This window comes from Gallinula chloropus, assembly GCF_964237585.1.
Source record: "Gallinula chloropus genome assembly, chromosome: 19".
Classification (NCBI taxonomy): Eukaryota; Metazoa; Chordata; class Aves; order Gruiformes; family Rallidae; genus Gallinula; species Gallinula chloropus.
This window is the reverse complement of record NC_140104.1, coordinates 3,208,980-3,229,407: the sequence shown is the minus strand read 5'-3', so window position 1 is coordinate 3,229,407 and position 20,428 is coordinate 3,208,980. Positions and strand designations below refer to the sequence as shown.

The following is a 20,428-nucleotide window of genomic DNA, read 5'->3' as shown; positions in this document are numbered from 1 at the left end:
CTGCAACCAAGAACACAGGTGGCAAACACCCTTTGGAATTGCAATCCTGATGGTTCCATCATTAAAACTTCCTACTCATTTTCCTGAGCAGTTTATGAGCACAAAGACTGTATAGCCACAATCATAGGAAGTAAAATGGATAAGAAGTGACAGTTGTATTTGTTCTAAAAACCAATCAGTGGGAAATATTTTATTAATAGCAGCACTGAGACCACAGACCTCTAAGTCAACTAAATGCCACAGAATTGGCACAACAGTATCCCGACTCCATCCACATCTGAGGCTGCTAACTTGTTGCCAGTGACATGTAGCAACAAAACTCAGCTTGGTAACTTTTCCTTGCTGGACGCAGGGAAGGAAGACTGCCTGTGTATGCCTTAGCCCTCCAGTTTACCACAAAGCAGAAGTTTTCCTTCATTCCAGTTAGTCGTTTTGCATTATGCAAACATACCCAGAACAACTGCACCAAACTGCCTTTCCTGGCAGCAGGAGTAGAGCAGCTGTGAGTATTATTACCCTGTTTCTTTCAGTGGGCCACTTAAACCCTGTGCTCTTTGCTGCTTCCTCTCAAGGTAGCGAGCTCGGGCGTCTAGGATCGATTTATCATCATTCCTTCTCTCCATCTTCTTTGCAGGGTCGTCAGTGACTCTTCCTAGGGGAAGAGGAAAGAGAAAAATACTCTTCTGTGGAAAAGCAAACAGCATTCCAATTCCTATTTGTAAAATAGCCCCAAAACCCTAACAGCACCCCAAATATTTTTCAAGCCCCAGTCAGACACCTGAATGGCTTCCAGAGAAGACAGGCTGTACCACAGCAAGGAGGAAAAGAGAAAACAAATAAAATCATCCCTTAGCTCCCATGTCAGTGTTTGCAGCTGGGCTCATCTTGGCCCTAAAGCTTATCTTGCTTTTTATTGTAACAAATACTACACAGCTTGTGTTTTACGCACCTAATCTCCATCTCAAACTCAGGTTTTCGTGGGAGAGAGGGAAAAAAAAAAAGAGCACTGGGAGAAAAATATCTTGCAATAAACTATAAGTTTCCAGAGGTAGGAAGAAAAGGGAGGGTAACATACAGATAAAGGTGTGAGAAAAGTCCATGCTCCAGATCAGACACCATTTGAAATCACATTCTCCCACTGAGCTGAGACCTTGGGAGTGATTTTCCCAGAAGGAAAGAAAAGCAGGAAATATTTTCAGTTTAAAATACAATTTAAAATAATACTAATTAATAATATTTTAAAATCCCTATAATTCAAAGACTCAGAGCTTAAGGATTGTGTGAGTGAAGCAGCCACTGCAGCCTGATTCTGGGGCTGAGACTCTTTGATAGGAGGAAGGTGCTTTAATCAGCATTCACTCTTGGAAGACTTGTAATTATTCTGTCTTGGGAGTCAAATAATTCAGCTCATGCTGCAGCTTTTCCTTCCACTGGGTGCAAATTACACCTTCGTCAGCTATTCAGCCACCTATTTTTAAGCAGCTCCAAGAAATACAACATCTGTAAGGTCAATATTAATCTGAAATTAATTTATAATTGCCTGGTGAAGTCAAAAAGGCAATGGGGACAAAGAGAACAAGCCTCACTTCTTGGACTTCAGGTAAATAGATGAGGCTCCTCTGTGCTATCCCATAATGCAAGTAACTTTTCCAGCAAATATATAACCAAATCCAATTCATGTTTTTAAATGTCTCACACAATAATGCAGGACAGAGACTGACACTGCTCTGAGCATGAGTACTTTTCTTTTCTTCTATTCTTAAGGGACCTGCAGAGACTCTACACGGGCAGTGCACCATGCAGTGAATTCGTGTTTCGGAAGGGTCAGTGCAGGAGTAAAGAGGCCCTTTCAACACTTGGGAGCTTTATGAAACCTGCTGACAGAAGAATTCAAAGAATGTCAAGCAGCCAAGATCAGTTAGCAAGCACCAGTTTTAATTAAAACGGACTATTTCAACACAAGGCATTAAGAATGAGACATTCACCAAAATGTGACACTATTTTTCTCTCTGTTTTCTGTTTGGTGGGGTTTTCTGGGTTGGGTTTTTGTTGCACATTTGTTTTTTTTCCTCTCCCCTACAGCCCTTTGGACTGCTCTCTCTCAGGACAGTGTTATTTTGGGCATCTGCAGCTAGATAACTGTCACAAGCTTAAGTAGTGGTTATACTCAAGATGCTTTTATTCAACTCTGAGTTGAAGTTCTTATACCGTCACCTATATTAAACCAAAAGGAGGGGGGAGCATGGCAAGAACCAGTATGCAAACACCTCTGCACTCCCTGCTGACACAGGTAAACAAGGAGTAAAAGCTGTAGCAAGAAAACAGCTAGAGCTATACACACCAAATACATTAAGCACAGCCAGATTAACACCTACTAGTCCAGAATACACACACAACCAAAACCACCACAAAAATAACACACACCACAGCTACAAAGTAGTAACATGCTTACCACACTGCCTTTTAAGCTCCTCCTTATTCATCCACTTGGTTATTTCCTCTTCAGTTACTTCTTCCCGTGCCACACTGCTCAGTTCATAGGCATCAATCTGATGCAATCTGGGCAACAAGTCTTTGACCCATTCATAGCGAACAGGACACACTGTCCGCACATAGATTTTGGATGTCACTATGACATCGTGGAAGATGATCCACTCCAGGCAAGTCTCCTGGTTACACAGCTGAAAAATTGAAATATTTCAGAATGGATTAAAAAAAAAAAAAAAGAGTTTTTATTCCCAGAGCACCCTGCACTGGAATATCTTCCAAATCTTCAGATACAAGAATGAGATAAAGCTGATGCTACCCTAAATTTTTAGGCAGGGAAACTGAGGCATAATGACTTCCTTACAATCATCCAGGAAATGCAAAGAGCTAGAGAGAAAGCTCACCCTGTGATTCACAGGTCAAACATTTACCAAATTTGAAGAAGTGAGGCTCTTCCCCACTCTCAGAATGAACAGTGCTACAGTGCTTCCAGATGTAGGTTTGCACAAATCAGAAGAGGAAGAATTTACAGGGACCTGCCTCCCACTCCTTTTATAGGCCCTTTGCTACTTCTTTAGCAGAATTCGGTAACTTACTGTAGATGAAGGATGGATATAGACTATGCTGCCATGCCCATCCATTGTGCAGAATGTCCTGGCTGCAGATCTGAAAGGTTTGGGGGAAAAAAGGTAACCAGAATGAAACACACTTTTCTCTGTGTAGACAGAAACACTAAACTCAGCAAATGAGCAGCAGCACAGCAGAATATACTCAAATATATAAGCAGGGGCAGATCCTTACAGAATTAAACTATGGGAAAACAAAAGAGAACTAAAATATATCTGTATAATTTACCACAGTAACACTGCAAATATAACAAGACAGTAATAAAACAGGATTTGGGATTGAAGCCTTTGACAACCATGAGAACTGAAGACTTCCAAGCCCTTTAGGTTAATATCTGGAACTACTCATGCAATTCCTACTTTTAACAATACACAACCACGCCTTTAAAGAATATGCATAGTATCTTTCCCCATTCAATTCTCCAAACTTTACTGCTTACCTCCTAGCTACGTTGATAAAGTACCCTGCACATAGACATCTTCTTAGGATTTCAGTCTTGGAGCCTTCAAATGTCTCTTTAGGGAAGTCTGGCAGCTTTGTAAAGCAAAAACAACATCAATCAGGATCTTCCCTAAAGAAAAAGTGATTATACCTCCTCCATGCCATGGATTTTACATTCTGGGTTTCTCACCCTATGGGAACCACGAAGCAAGGAGGAAAACCTTCTCACTTGTTACCACCATCATACCTGTTAGTTACACAAGCTACAGTGAGGATGCCCTAATAAATATTTAAGTGGATTAGTTTCTACTGGAGAAAGGCAGCAGCCATCTGGTAAAGGCTCAGTAGCCCAGGACAAGTTGTAAAGATAAACTTATATAACTCAATCATATATTAAAATTGGGGTTTTACCTGTTTCAGCTTAATGATGATTTCCCGAAGTTGCTTTTCCACACTAAAAGCAGATTTTAAAGCTCTCCAATGGATCCAGTATTTCTGGCACCAAGCTGAAGGAGACTCGCTGAGAACAGAAATAACTTGTATTATAAAGAAGCCCTTTGTAAGCCAAAGGCAGAAAGTTGCCTCTATTTTTTGTTATGGTTGTACAAAGAAGGCAACCTACACAGCCAGATATGCTGTTAGTTTGAATAATAGGTGTCTTGATAGAAATTTCAGATCACAGTAAGGAATAAATCTGCAAGTAAGTATGAGCACATACATGTGCATATATGGAATATATTTAAAAGCCATAAGCAGCTGGGAGTTATGAGCAATGCAAAACCACTTACTGTAAGGAATCATTTTATACCTTGCTTTGCACTGTTCAAAAATATTTAAGAGGGTTGCAAAGTCATTGCATCCTCCCACTTGTGAAGAAAGTTCCTGGTGTTTAAGTTCTGCCTCCTTTTGCTTCTGAGGATCACCTGAGGAAGTAAGTTATATCTCACTTCAACGAAGTCATTTTTGTCACTCCTACTTAATGTTCAATTAGTGTCTCTCCAAAGTGTGTTTGACAGTGTCAGCTCTTTATTCAGATTATTTTTAGATTCGTCTCTCCTCCTCAGCTGCATTTACAGTTCTTCCCCCTTCCACTACCACTGAATGAGACTGTGTTAAATCTGTGATTAATCTCATCACTCAGCACTAGAGATGAAGACTTCTTAGACAAGAAAGTTCTACACATTGCTTTCTCACAGTCTACTCAGCTGCCAATATGGACCAACAACCTTAAACCAACAGCTCACAGGGATTCAGAAATTTTGCTCTGGGAAGAAAAAAACCCAAATGAAGAGGGCTCTGGAAACCACCCCATCAACTAATCTATTTAACTCATGTCCTGAGTACTCATGTGCCACAGTAATTAAAATAAACAGGAGTCTAGAAAAATCGCAACCTGTGAGCTTAGTGGGAATTCACCTTCACTAAATGCTGGGAATGTACTGGGCAAAAGCAGCATTTCCAAAGTGTTATGTCAAGTTTTAAATACCCAAAGAATTTCTAGTACTCTTCGACTAGAGAGGGATACAGCTGCAAAGGCCAAAGTTACTGCGGTGCTGCAGAGGACCTCAGAAGTTTGTGGGCATTGCAAGTAACACTGATGACAGGAGGAGGCCTGTTCATGTACATACAGCCCATAAGCAAGTGCCTGGAGCCTCTGTGCTTGTGTCCTAATGTACAGGGTGCTGGGGAGTAACGAACATGTGTGCATTAGCTTGCGGAACAGATAACGAGGGCATGTTGCCAGATGGAGGATGGGAAAGCAAAAGTACATTTGTGGGGATGGGAAAGGCCCCAGAGCAGAATCCAAGCTATCAGTACTGTCAGCAGCAGTTTTAGCTGTTGCACTAACGGGCACAGTTAATGGACTACAGAGATAACTGGACAAGAGCCAATGAGTGACTAGAAAGGACAAAGGTCTCCCCCAAAGACTCAGCTACATGTAAAGACTGTGTGTGGCACAGCTTGGGGGCAGACTGTAGGGAAAGGAGACAGGATGGACGACATGGGAGACTGAGTTTAGCACTAATGAGAGGTGCTACCTTGGAACCACAGCAAATTACATTTTCTACTTAGAAAAACACTGGAAGTAGAGGCAGTGACAAGTCAAGCTTCTCACAGTAACTTAAAAGGTCCATTTGGTGAAATGGTTCTTAAATAGAAAAGCCAATCCAGAGGCAACCCCACTCCTTAAAAACAAATTCATCAGTCCCTGTTGTCTGGTCTGTACTTAGACCATAGCAAAACACCTGCTGTCATGTGATGTACTTTTCTGGTGGTTTGTTGTGGGGTTTTGGTTGGGCTTTCCCCCCCCTCCTCCCATAACACAGCTTTCCCTTCATGACCTCTCAGCAATCCACTCGCTCACCCATATGTTGCTTTACAGCTCACAGCCTTGGGACAAACACAAGCTCATTCTGTGCTATTTTGGAGTAGCTGTTCAATTCCTAGCATGAAAACTGCCCTGACTTTAAGACCACAGCAAGCTGTAAAAGCAAACAGACAAAGCCCCATTGTATATTTGTCCTAACCTAAACATTCTTCCCTAGACATCTGCTACAATGTACTCTGGGAGCCCAGAGTACACAGCACTTAAGGAATCTTCCCCATGCTGCCATGTAAGGGTTATTTAAAGGTTTAGTTTAAGGTAAAAAATTGTATCTCCCACCAGCATTGGGCACAGCTAAGGAGACCAGCTCGCTCCCCAGCAGGAATATCTTGTGCTACCAGAATCACATCCCACCTTGAGAACCACCTGTAAGACAGTGGGGCTCATGAACTACTGGTGCAGAAAATTACTGAGAGCAAAAGCCCCCCCAGAGGGAAGCTGTAAAGAGGTCTCCAGGTGAAGCAGCGTGTGTTGCCCAACTACTCCCTGTCCAAGCAGAATTCCCACCCAGCCAAGGCTGCTTTGGGATATGAGGCTTCCTACCTGGACGAATGAAGACATTTTCCACAGACAACATAGCTGCAATGGGCAGCAGCAGATCTTCACAGTCAAAAGAAGCAGCTTTTATGACAGCACAGGTCAGGTTAGGAGGGAGGGGAAACTGCACCAGGAATTCACCCAGCCTGGTCACGTGGCCTCTCCTTATCCCAGGAAAAAGATCCAAACACAAGATTCAACAAAACCTTGTAACAATGTACATGCACATACAATATCAGCCACTGGATACCAAGAGAGAGAGTGAAAACAGTCTGCCCAGGGAGGGGGCTGAGTCACCAACCCTGGATGTATTCAAAAGACGGGTAGATGAGGTGCTCAGGGATATGGTTTAGTAGAGGATGAGTATGGTTGGACTCCATCTCAAAGGTCCTTTCCAACCTAGTGATTCTGTGATGTGTCACCAGCAGAATATTTCATCTTTCTCCAGTTAGCTCATGCCTGCTACACAGCAGGCAAAGTCAGCTTTTTAATGTATCACATGCTTAAGGATTTTTAATTATTTTTTTTTCCCTCAAGAAGAATTCCTGGAAATTTAGGATAAGATCTCACTTCCTGTCTTGAGTTCTTGGATGAACCTCGCAGCTACTGCCTGAGCACTCTCCTCACAATGGGGATCTGCTGTCAGGACCTACAGCAAAGTTGAGGTAATTTGTCTGAGGTCACTCAGGAACCGTAGGACAATGTGGAGAAACTAATCTGTATCTCTCAAGGCCTAAGCCATGCTGTAACCCTGATTAAGTGAGGTATACTAAACCTCGGAAATTAACTTCCTGATCTAATGAGGAAATGTATTCTATTGCTGGGGGAAGTCCTTTAGTTCACATGAACAACCCACTAACACCAGTTAAACCATTAAATTTTAAGTTCTTGTAGCAGCTACACCACTTTATTTTTTACCTGTCAATAGCATTACACTGGTAGAGTTCCTTGAGAGCTTCTAAAATATGCCTTTCTTCAGGGCAGTCCAAGTAGGGAAATCTATAGTAAAAAAATGAAGTAAAAAAATCTCTGTTCAGACTCAGCATAGCTTTGTTAATTTTCATGTTTATTAAAATACTTTTTAACCTTCCAATATAGGTCCCTGACCAAAGTGCACATGAGCATTACCAGATACACAGCCTCAAGCTGAAGAATTATGATGACAGATCAGCTGGTGCATGAAAAAGACAAACTAAACATGTTCTGCACATGCATGATCCAAAAACTGAACAGTTCCACAGGTCCAGAGATGAAGCTTTTGGGATATAAACATCATTATTTTAACAGCACACTATTAACTAATCCTGGAGATGAGTTAGTTTTGGCAGAACCTCAAACTCAACTTGAGCTCAAGATTCAATCTGGCATCAGGGAGTGAGGAGAACAGCAGAAAAGCTGACACGCTGATTGTATCGCAGTGTCACAGTTGGCCAGGGACCCAATCCTGTCTCCTGCCAAGAGGCTTTTGATGCCCATGCTGCTGAGACTCAGGAAGAAAATTATAATCCCCCCCTCCATGGAGGTTACCTTATGACATCATGCACAGAAAGGCACTTCAAGCTCAGGATGACAGATGTCAGACTGGTCCTCTTGATCTCTGGGACGGTGTGATCAGGCATGCATTGCTCCCAGAACTCTTTGCTGTACAGCCGATAGCTCTTTCCAGATGATGTCCTGCCAGCTCGGCCAGCTCGTTGCTTTGCTTCACTCCTGCCAAAACAGAAAAGACAGGGAACAAAATAAAATCTGAACTCTGCATCCCTTCTTTTATTATCCACAGCACCATGATGTAATTATGATAAATAACAGCAACTCCTATGTTTGTAGATGGAAGATCTATTACACTGTGCAGCAACTGAGAAATCCAGCTATACAAGAACTAACAGAATGAAGTGTTTCTGTGCAAGGGGAGACTTTTTTTAAGCTTCTCTGAATCAGGCTGTTGTATTCAGCAAACACAAGATGACATGTGAGACACAGTTCAGACTACAGACAATGCATTGTCAATTCCTTCTTAATGACTATCTAAGAAATTATATGTCCTGAACCACTTTCTATTTAGCAACAAACAAAATGGCTTTAAATTCTGGAGCCTTAAAACTGCCCTCCCATTCCCTTTTAATAAAATATACAAATCAGCTGATACACAGTATTGTCAAGCAACTCCAAGAAACACCAAACAAATGACCTTTTTAAAACTTACTTTGAAATGGGAACTACATCCAGTATGTCCAGACCAACTCGGGGGTTATGATTCAACTGCTTCACAAATCCACTATCTACTACATACCTGAAAAAGATTCACACTCCGTCAGAGAAGAAAACAACAGAGGTCTCAGTAGACAGACAGGTAACTGCCACACACATTTGATCAGAGCAAGAGCATGTCTGCCCTACAACATCACTGCAAACAGGTAGTTGCATTCTGCTGGTGAGCTGCAGCCCTGCAATGGTTCAGTCTGGAGGACGCTGCAGACAATGCTTCCCACCACCCAAAGAGGTTAAGAGAGCTGAGATTGAATTTCAGATTAGGGTCTGACAATATTAGGCATCTGGAAGGTTATATAGTCATATCAAGGGTTTTTTTTATTCACTACAAAAAAGTCCACAGGTAATTATTGGGGAGGTATAGCAGCGGAATCTAAAAGCAGCTAAATCTAGAAGAACTCTCTGAAATATCCCCTCTGTTACAGTTGTTATTAAGGATAGGAAACAATACCTGACTCCTTCAATTGTCAGAGATGTTGCAGCAATGTTTGTGGATACCACACACTTTCTTATGCCGCTGGGAGCCGGTAAAAAGATGCTTTTCTGTTGATCTAAAACGACAGGCAGTCAGTTGAGCAATCTGTTATGTTACAATGCTCCCTTTTCAAACCACATCTCTAACACTGCACAACCTCAAATGTCTAGTCAAAGTCACTTGAATGAAATTGGAAAGTGAATCCCACAACATTCTGAAGTATATTATTTGTCAGAGATCAGAGAGCATTTTTTTTTATTGCTTGCCCAGTCAAGTAGATTTTGAGATGAAGAAAGGCCAGTTCTCCTGGATGCTTCCTACACCACAGCCAGAAAACATGAAACAGATGTCTGGTCTTAATGGAATCTTCATGAAGAAGATTCTCAAATCAGAGCATGTGAAGATGAATATGAATACATTCAGTTAAATCCCACTATGTTTCCAGCAAATCTTATTTTAACATGTAACAAAGCAGCATATGCAATTCCTATTAATTCATTTGGCTTTCCAAGGAACAAAAAAGGGAGGTGGAAATTCAACTCTTCCCTGAAATTTTCTCTCAAGTTATTATACTTGAGAAATATAAAATCTCATTAAGGAAAATGCTCTCTTATGTATTTAAAAATATTCAAATGCAATGGCCACTGAGAAATTACCACAAAAGAAAAAAAATAAAATAAACTGAAATTCTGACTTGGGGACCTACCACCTACCATGGAGTAAAAAAGAAGCTATACCTTTCTTTTATGTAACTTCTCATTTTGCTCTTTCAATAGGGTAAAAACTGTGCTCCCCCCTGCAGATCATTACTCTTCCAGATGGAAATTGCTGTCCCACTCTTCTCAACACTCACACTTATTCAGCCTCTTGACATTCCACATACCGCACCCACACATACAGACATCGCCCTCAAGTTCATCTGGAAATACAGTAAAGGCCAAAGGGCCTTTGCTTTTAACTCTTCAAAACTAACTGTGGTATTGCTGCCAAATAAAACAGACTGACTCATGCTGATAACCTGTACTTCCCTACATTGTGTCACGCTGTACTACTACTATCTTCCCTTACAGGACTACTCACATCACCAAAAACCTCCTGGCAGTAGCTTTGCCACGTGAACTAAAGTGTGAGGGCCTAAATGAGACATCTGAACTTTCAGATACAGACTATCCCCTCCCTAAGCTGGAGACCTTGATGCCCTGTGAATCCATTTCCAGTGGATATGGATATTAACTGGAGGCTTCTGTGCAAGTACAGAGAAGGTTGACATTAGATTACAAACACCACAAAAACACTCCAAACAGAACAGTGCTACAGTATGGTAACCAATGGGTTAACAAATGCCATTTCCCAATGATAGCAGAGATATTTGATTAGGATACTGTCTATCACAGCTCTTACAGTTAACATTTATGTGAATTAAATTCCATATGACATTATAAGCTCTTACCTGTTGACATTGAGCCATACAGTGGTAAGATAAGCAGACCTTCAACAGACCGATCATGTACTTCATACCGGTAATCAATAGATTCTGCTTTCTTGAAAAGTAAGTCACAGGCTCTTTCTATCTCAATTTGACCTAAAAAACATACAGGAGCATTTCAGCAACATATTCAGCTACAACTCTGCCCTCCTAGTTTGCAACACCCTTACACAAGATGTTTTTTGCCAATATTAGGGAATCATCAGCACTGTTACACGGAAGAAGGAAGGTTTATGAGAGCCAGTTTAGGAAGTGGCATCCTGTCTTTCCACAGTGCCTCTCAGCACAGCTTTTCTTTAAAATGTGACTGTGTAAATGCCTGTCCCATACAATGATACCGGGTTTTGCAGCTAAAGAAATTCTCCCTTCCCGATTAAAAAGCCCCAAAACCCTACAGAAACAGTACAGAGTAAATTTGGCAAGGGAAGAACCAAACACATGCAGACTACTGAACTAATGTTTTCTCTTATGTGATCTCATAGGCATGGATCTACCTAAGTACGCTCTGAAAACTATTACCTCGCAGGACTGCGTGCACCAACCTGCAAGTTCCCCTTCTCTACTTACTGCTCTGGTACAAACTAGGCAGTCACTGGAAGGATGCACTGGTTTGCTACCAATAACTGTGCTTCACCTAGAATAACCATCAATTCTTGAAAGAAAAACTCGCACCTGTCAGGAAAACCAGGATGTCACCTTCTGGTTCATTTAAGTGGATATCCAACGTCACTTTCACAGCCTGGAACGAGCAACAGACAGGACAAGAACAGCTGGAATCTCACTTACTCCTCCTAAAACTTCTAGTTCTACCTAATTCTTCCCTATAACCTGCAGAGATACTACGAAAACAGCAACACAGCAGCTGTGTTGTGGCCATTCACAGGTAACAATCCTACCAAGAAGAGAGAACAGGGCAGTGAAACAGGCCAGACCTCTGTAACATAGGCAGAGCTGCCGACGTCCCTGGGGCTGAGCAGGTTGCAGAAAATCTCCTTGACAGGATAATTTCTTCCTGGAATATGCAGCACTGAACAGTGTCCGAAGAACTCTGAGAGCTTGTCTACCTCCAGGGTGGCTGACATCACCACCACTTTCATGTCAGTCTTCCTGTTTGGTGGTTTCTTCTGTAGAAAAAGTTTCTTCAGCAAACCAAATAAAATATCCTAATAGAAAAACAGAAGCGACTTCTATTAGCACCCCAGTTTTCTTTGGAGTACCTGGTGAACTTGGAGGGGATTGATGTTATCCCACTGATACACTGATCAGGGCCTCAGCACTCAGAGGAGCACATACACTTACCCTAACTGTCCTATAAGCACATTCTTTGCACTGCCTTTTAGAATTTAATTAATTTTTTAATCAGCTCTTCCCACAGACTATACACAGAATCAGTGTAACTTAAAATAATTTAGTTTTCTTTTTTATACTCTCATAGGCAAGTAATTCATAAGAGCTGAGCTGAACTAGCTGCTTGTGAATATATATATAAATATTTATATATACAAAGCGCCTGTCACCACATTGATAAACATTCTTTGGATCCACTCCTCACCTTCATCCAGTGTACATCACCTGAGTGTGCACCCTCCTTCCTTGTACTATTTATTGCCAGTTTAGTTTACTCTGCAGTGCTCTGGATTAAAAACATGCTCCTTTTAGCTAGATGGAGGGGCAGAGCAGTAACTTCTTACTTCCAATACCCTCAGATACTTGAGGGCAGAACTGGGATTCAGAAAGCATTCTCCCTTTTCCCCCAGCTGCACTGGTAGATTGTTCATTGGGACTGGCAGGCTGACTCACAACACAATCTCTTGAGGACTGAGCAACCCGAGTTTCCCTTTTCTTGCCACAAAAGGGTCAGAGTGACATCTGACAGGTTTCTGTACTTAGGTCAGTCTAGATACTTTCATGATCCCAAAAGCAGTAATCTCTTTGCACAGTCATACACACACCCTAAGAAACATCAGGCCTTGGAGTAACAGATGTTTCAGGGCTTTGTTTGTGTGTGATGCTTTTTTTTAAAAAAATTGGGATCATAGCAAGTCTTTGTTCACCATGTTGGCTTCAAACTCATGGAAATTCTGGGAAAGTTTCCTATAACCAGCCAAGCTTTAACTGCTTTCAAACACAACAACAGCTAGAACAATGTCAACAGAGTGCCAGGCCACATCTCATTCCCAGGTTATGCAGTGTGTAAGAAACAACCCTAAGGATGGAGAGCAAAAGGACAAAGTGCATCCATGGAAAGTCAGCCAAAATCCTTGGGGACTGTGCAGAAGTGAAAGAAAGGTATAAGCAGACCTCACTAAAGATGAAATAGTGACCCAAAAGGACAAACTTAAGGTGACACTCACAGTGCTGAGGCTCCGCTCATGGGCTTCATCCAAAATGATGATACTGTACTTGCTGAGCAGGGGGTCTACCAATATTTGCCTCAATAAGCAGCCATCGGTCATATACTTGATGGCAGTATCCTGAAAGGTTTAATGAGACATTCAGCTGTAATCCCAGATTTTACTTCATAACAAATACTTCTACATAGTTCACACATCTGTCCAGAACACACACTGAGCTTGGCATCAACAGGTGCTTGACAAAGCATTTGTAAAGCATTCAAAATCCTTGATAAATTATAGGATACATACTGCTGCTTCACCCAGCTGGGATCGATGGCTTCTCGAGGCTCTGAGCCCTTCTGCATGGAAAGCTCCAGGAGACAACAGGGCCATGCTGCTCCAGAGGCCCACGAGCCCCCTGAGAGCACCACTCCCTACCCCGACACACCAGCCCTCAGAGCCCTACCTCAGCAGTGCAGTCGTCGAAGCGGACCTGGTACCCAACGACACTCCCCAGAGAACAGCCCATCTCCTCGGCCACCCGCTGCGCCACCGAGATGGTGGCGACACGGCGGGGCTGGGTGACACCAATGGCACCGTGCTTGGCGAGGCCTATGGGAAGATGGGGAGAACAGGGAGACTGAGTTGTGCTGCTCAGGGTCAGTTTACACACAAACACCTATGCAATCATAGAACCATCGTAGAATGGTCAGGGTTGGAAGGGACCTCAAAGATCACCAAGTCCCAACCCCCTGCCATGGGCAGGGACACCTCTCACCAGGACAGGCTGCTCAAGGCCCCATCCAACACGGCCTTAAACACCTCCAAAGTGGGGGCTGCTGCCACCACCTCCCTGGGCAACCTGTGCCAGTGCCTCACCACCCTTGTGGTGAAGAATTTCTTCCTAATATCCAATCTAAATCTACCCCCTTCCAATTTAAAGCCATTCCCCCCTCATCCTATCACTACACACCCTTCTAAAAAGTCCCTTCCCAGTTTCTTGTACCCTTCAGATACTGGAAGGCTATAGGATCTCCCCTGGAGCATTCCCTTCTCCAGGCTGAACCACCCCAACTCTCTCAGCTTGTCTTCACAGGAAAGGTGCTCCAACCCTCTGACCACCTTTGTGACCTCCTCTGGACCAATGGCCACTGCTTTTCAGTTCCAAAGGTTTAATCGAGCCACCTCCTCTCACCAACCACCTCAGGACACGACCTCCAAGGGGACAGGAGCTTTATCTGCATTTATCAGTACTTATCTTCCAAGTTTTGGGGCTGCAGAGCACAGGGTGCTCTCAGGGGGCCTTCAGTGCGGTTCCATGGGTGCTCCCAGGGCACTCTCGGGGGGCACTATGGGATTTCGCAGGGGCCTCTATGGGCACTCTCAGGGCGGGCCCTCGAGAGTTTCTCCCCTCCTCTCCCCGGCCGTTACCTGCCTCCAAGAGGTACTTGGGCAGCTGCGTGCTTTTGCCGCTGCCCGTCTCGCCGGTGACGATGAGGAAGGGCTGCTCCTTCACGGCCTCCACCAGGGCCCGGCGGTACCGGCGGATGGGCAGCGCTGAGGCCTCCATGGCGGCTGAGGACTACCGCACCACGCCCGCACGCACGCACGCCGCTCACATGACCCACGCCGCTCACGCGCCCACTATTTACCCCACGCCTAACAGCGGGCGGCTCTACGTCTCCCGGAGAGCTCTACGTCCCGCCTGGCGCGCAAGCCCCGCCCCCTGCCCCTCCGCCCTGTCAGCCACGGGTCTCCTCAACTTCCCGCCAGTGTAGCCAAACCCGTTATTTTACACACATACACTCCCCGCTCCCCCCCACCCCCGTCTCCAAAAAAATCCTGCAGCAGTTGTTTCACAGCGGCTCTTCCTCCTTCGCAAAGGAAGTCGCCAGCGCAGGGAAAGCCGTCGGCACCTCACCCTCTGCCGCCCCCAGGGGCTGCCTGTGGCTGCTTCATGCCCAGTGCCTCAGCACCTCAGCGCCTCTGGCACAGTTAAACGGCAGCCAAAAGTCAAGCTGCTCACGGGTGACATGACCACAGAATGACAGAATCACAAGGTTGGAAAAGACCTTTAAGATCATCGAGTCCCACTGCTCCTGTTCTATGCTAAAACATCTCTAAGCACTTCACCCCTTTTTTAAATACATCCAGGGAAGGTGACTCAGCCCTCTCTCTCCCTGGCAGCCTGTTCCAGGCCCTGACAACTCTTTCAGTGAAAAATTTTTCCTAACATCTAATCTGAACCTGCCCTGGCGCAGCTTGAGGCCATTTCCCCTTGTCCTATCACCTGTCACTTGGCTGAAGAGACCATCACCCACCTCTCTACAACCTCCTTTCAAGGAATTGTAGGCAGTGATAAGGTTTCACCCTCAGAGGCTGAGGGAGCTGGGCTTGTTCAGCCTGGAGAAGAGAAGGCTGTGGGGACACCTCATTGCAGCCTTCCAGTACTTTAAGGGAGCAGAGAAACAGGAGGGGAATCAACTACAAAAAGAGTAGATAATGGCAAGAAAAGGGGGGAATGGATTGAAGCTGAAGGAGGAAAGGTTTAGATTAGATATTAGGGGGAAGTTTTTTAGAGAGAGAGCGGTACGGTGCTGGAACAGGCTGCCCAGAGAGGTGGTGGATCACATCCCTGGAAGTGTTCAAGGCCATGTTGGAAGGGGCCCTGTCTAGATGCAGGCCTAGAGGTTGGTGGCCCTGCCTGTGGCCGGGGGGTGAAACTCTCTGGTCCTTGGGGTCCTTTCCAACCCAGACCAGTCTATGATTCTGTGATTCTAACCCTGTCTAATCCACCTCTAGACCATGTCCTCAAGCACATTGCCTCACGCTGGGATCTGCCACCCCAGGCCTGACCAGAGGCCTCATCTGTCTGGTACAGTCTGTAAATTCACGTATTGAAGGGAGGCAAAGAGTTAATAAAAAGACCTTTGTGAAACCAACTGTAGCTAGAATGTAACAGGAACCCTGAGGAAGCAGCACATCCTTGAGGAAGCAGCACATCCTTGAGAAAGATGCTTAAATTGATTGTTAACATACTAACAAGAAAGCTATGAATAAGGTTGTTTAGTTTAGCAAAAGAAAGGTCTTGAGGAGGAAACTTTATAGATAAGCAGAAGAGGAATTCTTGCTGTAAATGGATGCCATGTGGAGATCAGACCAACTATGAACTTAAATAAACCGAAGAGTGTCATGGGATGAAGCTGCAACCCTTGAGGAAGACAAGGCTGAGGAAGAACGCCCCTCAACTCAAATTAGTTGAGAGGTGGAAATACCTTAAAAGGAAGAGAGAAGGTGGAAACCCCAGTTCCCGGAATTGCTATGAATATGTATTAGATTTCCCAGAAGTTCATGAACTGTATGCAATGCTTGTATATAAACATGCAACACCTGCAGACAGCTTGGTGGGCCTTAGGGGGAATGATCTCCTCTGCACCCAGCGCTGCAATAAGGGATCCCTGCTTAACAGTTACATCGGACTCTGAGTGTTAAGTGAATCACCGTGCTTTGGTATGACCTGAAGGTGGCAAGCGATGCACGCTTAACATGAAACCAGCCTGCAGTCCAGGTTCGCAACTTGTGCCTCACGGCTCCCACTGAATCCCCGTTTCTGCCAAAGCACAATTTTTGCCTTGCGTTTTGTCTGTTCGTCACGCTTGTTTCCCATGTATCAATGTTCCCTCCTCCGTTGGGTTCTATTATTGACAGGAATCACACAGTACATTTGTCACCATACCAGGACTGAATTTAGGCCACCTACTGACTACAATTATCACCGATTGCCCCGATTTCTACCTCTGGCACAACGGGAGGAATATTTACCTGCTGGCTCAGGCATCATGGTGAGGGCCGAGCCCGACTGCTTGCAAGGCTGTCTGAAGCTTGGAAAATCTTACGTCAGTCCCCACCGACTGTTGCCAACTTCAGAGATGCCTAATCTATAAATATTTGTTTAGTCTGCCTACAAACTGGCATTGTAAAATCACGCAGATAAGCTGTTTTTCTGCCCCTTCCGGCTAGTGCAGCCAGAGAGAACAGATCATTGCGATAACTGTTTGATTACAGCACCGCAGCTACGGGAGATACCTGGTATTATGTCTCTGGGTTTATTCCTTTGAGATATTTGCAACAATCTAACAAAAAGAAAAAAAGTCACAGAAGGACAAATCCCTTCTCCAAAGGTACATGAGCTGCCCATCAGTACGGATAAACCATTTGCATATTGGTATTTTTTTGCACCATGCAGATTCCTACTTTGAGTAACACTGAGGTGTATAAATCTCCCCTTACTGTCTGAGACTCCTGTAGCAATCACCTAAACCCACTGAAGTGCTCCTCTATAAGCACAAAAAGCATGCCAGTCTAGCAGTAAGATCACTAACCCCAGTCTATAGCTCTGGCCACTTCGGTGCATAACGAACATGACAATAGCCACACGCTGTTCCAAACCCCTTTACCAGTATGTATCACATGTAATGCCTCACAATGTACTAATACCATGTTGCCACTAGTAACTCGCTCAGTTAATGCTGATCATTTACACAGCTTTGTTATTTCTTATTAGAAACTTCAAACAGACCCTCATTACATTTTTTGGTATACACTTGCTAATAATTATTCAATGTTTTTCACAGACACATGTGTATGCATGAATGCATCCATGCTTGCATGTTCTGCTTGATTTTATTTAAACCACATACTGCTTTTGGCAGACATAGGGGTAGGTAAGGTTTTTCAATTTTCTTTTTTTTTTGTCCTTCTAGCCTGGGAATAGCAGATTTGGTTTTAATCAGCCCTTTTGCAGTCTTGAACTTTGTCCTCCTGGAATACAGTGCCATTCATTTAAGGATTTCCCTCCGTCTAATAAACATTAATGAATCACACTCTACAATTCCCTTGTGATCTTATCTCAGTTTCACAGATGGGGAAAACAGAACCAAATTAAGGGGTCTGCACACACCATAAATCAAAGGCAGAGCCTGGGGAAGAACCCCATAATCCGAGCACAACTCCCTGCTCCAAAAGCTCTGTAAAACTGCATTTCTGCCCCTGCAGCTGCTGTCGGTAACTGTGGGGCCAGGGCAGCGTGGCTACTTCCAGGCTGGCCAGGCAGGTTGAAACCACTCCTTTCCAAGGGTTCAGCTTTACTGCAAATTCTGTGTGGGGAGAGAGGGCTATAGCTCTTCCTGTACTGAATTATTCCTGAGGATGGAGGATTTTTTCCCCCTCTGAGCAGAAAGTATCTTGTCCGACGAGGAAAGTTGTTGCAGGATGTGGAACATTCCAGTCCCTACTTGTGTACCACAGGTCTATCGGTCTTCCCAGAGGAGATGCCTGATTTCCTGGGGAATATTCTTGTCCTTGCCCTGGACAGAGTGGTCCATTCCATGATGAACATGGCATCCCTTGGTGCCTGTGAAGAAAACCACATCTATTAATTACATTGAGCGAGTGGAGACAGTTAATTGCCTTGTGCCTGGAATCTCTAAGTAGGGTCACTTTCTAGAAGGAGGATCCCCGAGCTGTAATTTCACGACAGGCAAACAGAATAAACCAACCTTCCCTACAAGCTGCGCTCCTGTCAGACGACCAGCAGTTTCTCTGACAGCCAGGATTTTTGTGGCACTGGCTGTGAGTCATTATTCAAAAGGCGTTATTCTTAAAACAGAGGATGAGCACTGTAGAAAGGTGTTAGACAGTGAAAAAAAAACCCCAAACCCCTCTTACACCCCCGTTTGCTGTCTTACAGTGCCTCGCTACAAAACATCTACAAATTGTTGCTTCGTTTGTTCAGAATTGCCTCTTCTTGAAGACAGGGTCAGAGGCCTTAGCCTTTCTCCTGCGTAACAAATAGATTTGCCTTGTGTTTAGCTCCATGGAAAACAACGATTTCTACGGTGCAGCCTTCTGCCAGGACAGCCAGGTTACTCATAACTGCATTCACAGGTTTCTGCTAAAAAAAGCTGCAGGAAATACAGCACTGGCAGCAATTTGCACTCTACTGGCTTAGCTTGTTTGGTTCAGCAGGTGGCAAGGGACAGCGTATGGCCAGATCCAGGCTAGGAATTGCTCTATCAGAAAAAAATATCTGTATTTCCATGCTGGGAAGGGGTCTGCAGTGTCAGTGTACCCCGAGAGCACATCTCAACCGCAATCATGTGTCTGATCCAGCCCTTGTAGAAGCTCCTCAGCCAGATCTCTTTGCTGCTGGCACTGAAGATGAGGTAACTGCTAACACAACTGCTTGGCTGCTTGCTGTTGGCCAGCCAAGCCAGCCCAGCTTGTGCTGAAGCTTGTACCCCTGCTCCTTCCCAAGCCAGCCGGTCCAAGGGTGCTGCCTTGGGTCTGTGCATGGCCACAGCCCCAGCCCTGACCTGCGCTCAATCACGGATACAGAGTCTCTGTGCCCCAGTTCTGCAAACATTTCTGCACAAACCCTACTGTGTTCAGTAGAAGAGGCCTGGCATACTCACCACAAGCCTGAACTCTTACTCTTAAAAGCCTGTTTTCTTTTGACTTTGAAGTTGGTCCATGACAGGCCAGCAATTGATTTGGTTAATTTACCACCCTCGCACGAGGCCTACATCACCCTTGTTAAATTTAACTGCAGTGTCAGATCTGCAGCTGTTTCCGAGGCCGCAGACATGAATGATTGCTGCTCCTGCCAGGTGCAAGTATGAATAAAAAGGTCACGGGCTGGGGGGAGGATTAGGCTTTGGCTCAGCTGTTTGCATTCTCACACCGAGCATGGTCCATCTGTCCTTCCGTCCGTCAGCCCACACACATGAGCCAGACAGGTGAGGAGCTGAATATTGGAAACAATTCAGTGACGCTCACACAAAGCCACCACCAAAGATGTGCATTCTCTGCGGTTTAAAAAAAGCTTTCACAGCAATCCTCCGAGCAGCCCTCGGATCAGCAAAATCATCTGTACAGAAATGTAGATGCAGAGTGGCATGGGAACGGTCTCCCCGGAGACTGGGGTAGACTAGACTGAAGAATACCTAAATCTTTAAGCGGTGCCTGAGATTTTCATGTTAAATTAGAACAAAGGCTCACCTCAGAAGGTGAAGGCAGGCAGCTACTTATGGGCTGTTAGCACATACACTGCTGAGAGGAATTGGGGCAAGAAATCCACTGGCCCTGGACCAGACCCATCTCCCTGGGTCTCCACCTGCTATATCTCACTAATTCAAGACTCTTTGTCCCTGCAGTAAGGAAAGCCGATGGCTATTTTAAGATCTTGCACTTCTGTTACAACCCATGGGAGGCTCCGATCTATTTCTGTGCGTCAGATATCATTTCTGACTTCCTTATCAAATGTGCAAAATAATCGATAATTCGCTTAGGCTCCACATCCCCATTAGAGTGCACCGTGGCTTTGA

The 20,428-nt window shown here is 44.5% G+C and overlaps 1 protein-coding gene across 1 annotated transcript; it reads right to left on the bottom strand.

The window, feature by feature from the left end:
* Positions 1–71: 71 nt before the first annotated feature.
* On the bottom strand, positions 72–14,613 carry DHX40 (DEAH-box helicase 40; the record flags this gene model as incomplete). The annotated part of the gene is made up of 17 exons (XM_084273149.1): positions 72–652; positions 2,453–2,681; positions 3,084–3,153; positions 3,554–3,648; positions 3,967–4,075; positions 4,364–4,478; positions 6,485–6,642; positions 7,397–7,477; positions 8,006–8,188; positions 8,682–8,768; positions 9,198–9,297; positions 10,672–10,803; positions 11,380–11,446; positions 11,640–11,870; positions 13,062–13,181; positions 13,510–13,655; positions 14,475–14,613. 17 exons carry the CDS (start codon positions 14,611–14,613, stop codon positions 513–515), a joined length of 2,202 nt encoding a protein of 733 aa, XP_084129275.1. The 3' UTR covers positions 72–512.
* Positions 14,614–20,428: the final 5,815 nt, after the last annotated feature.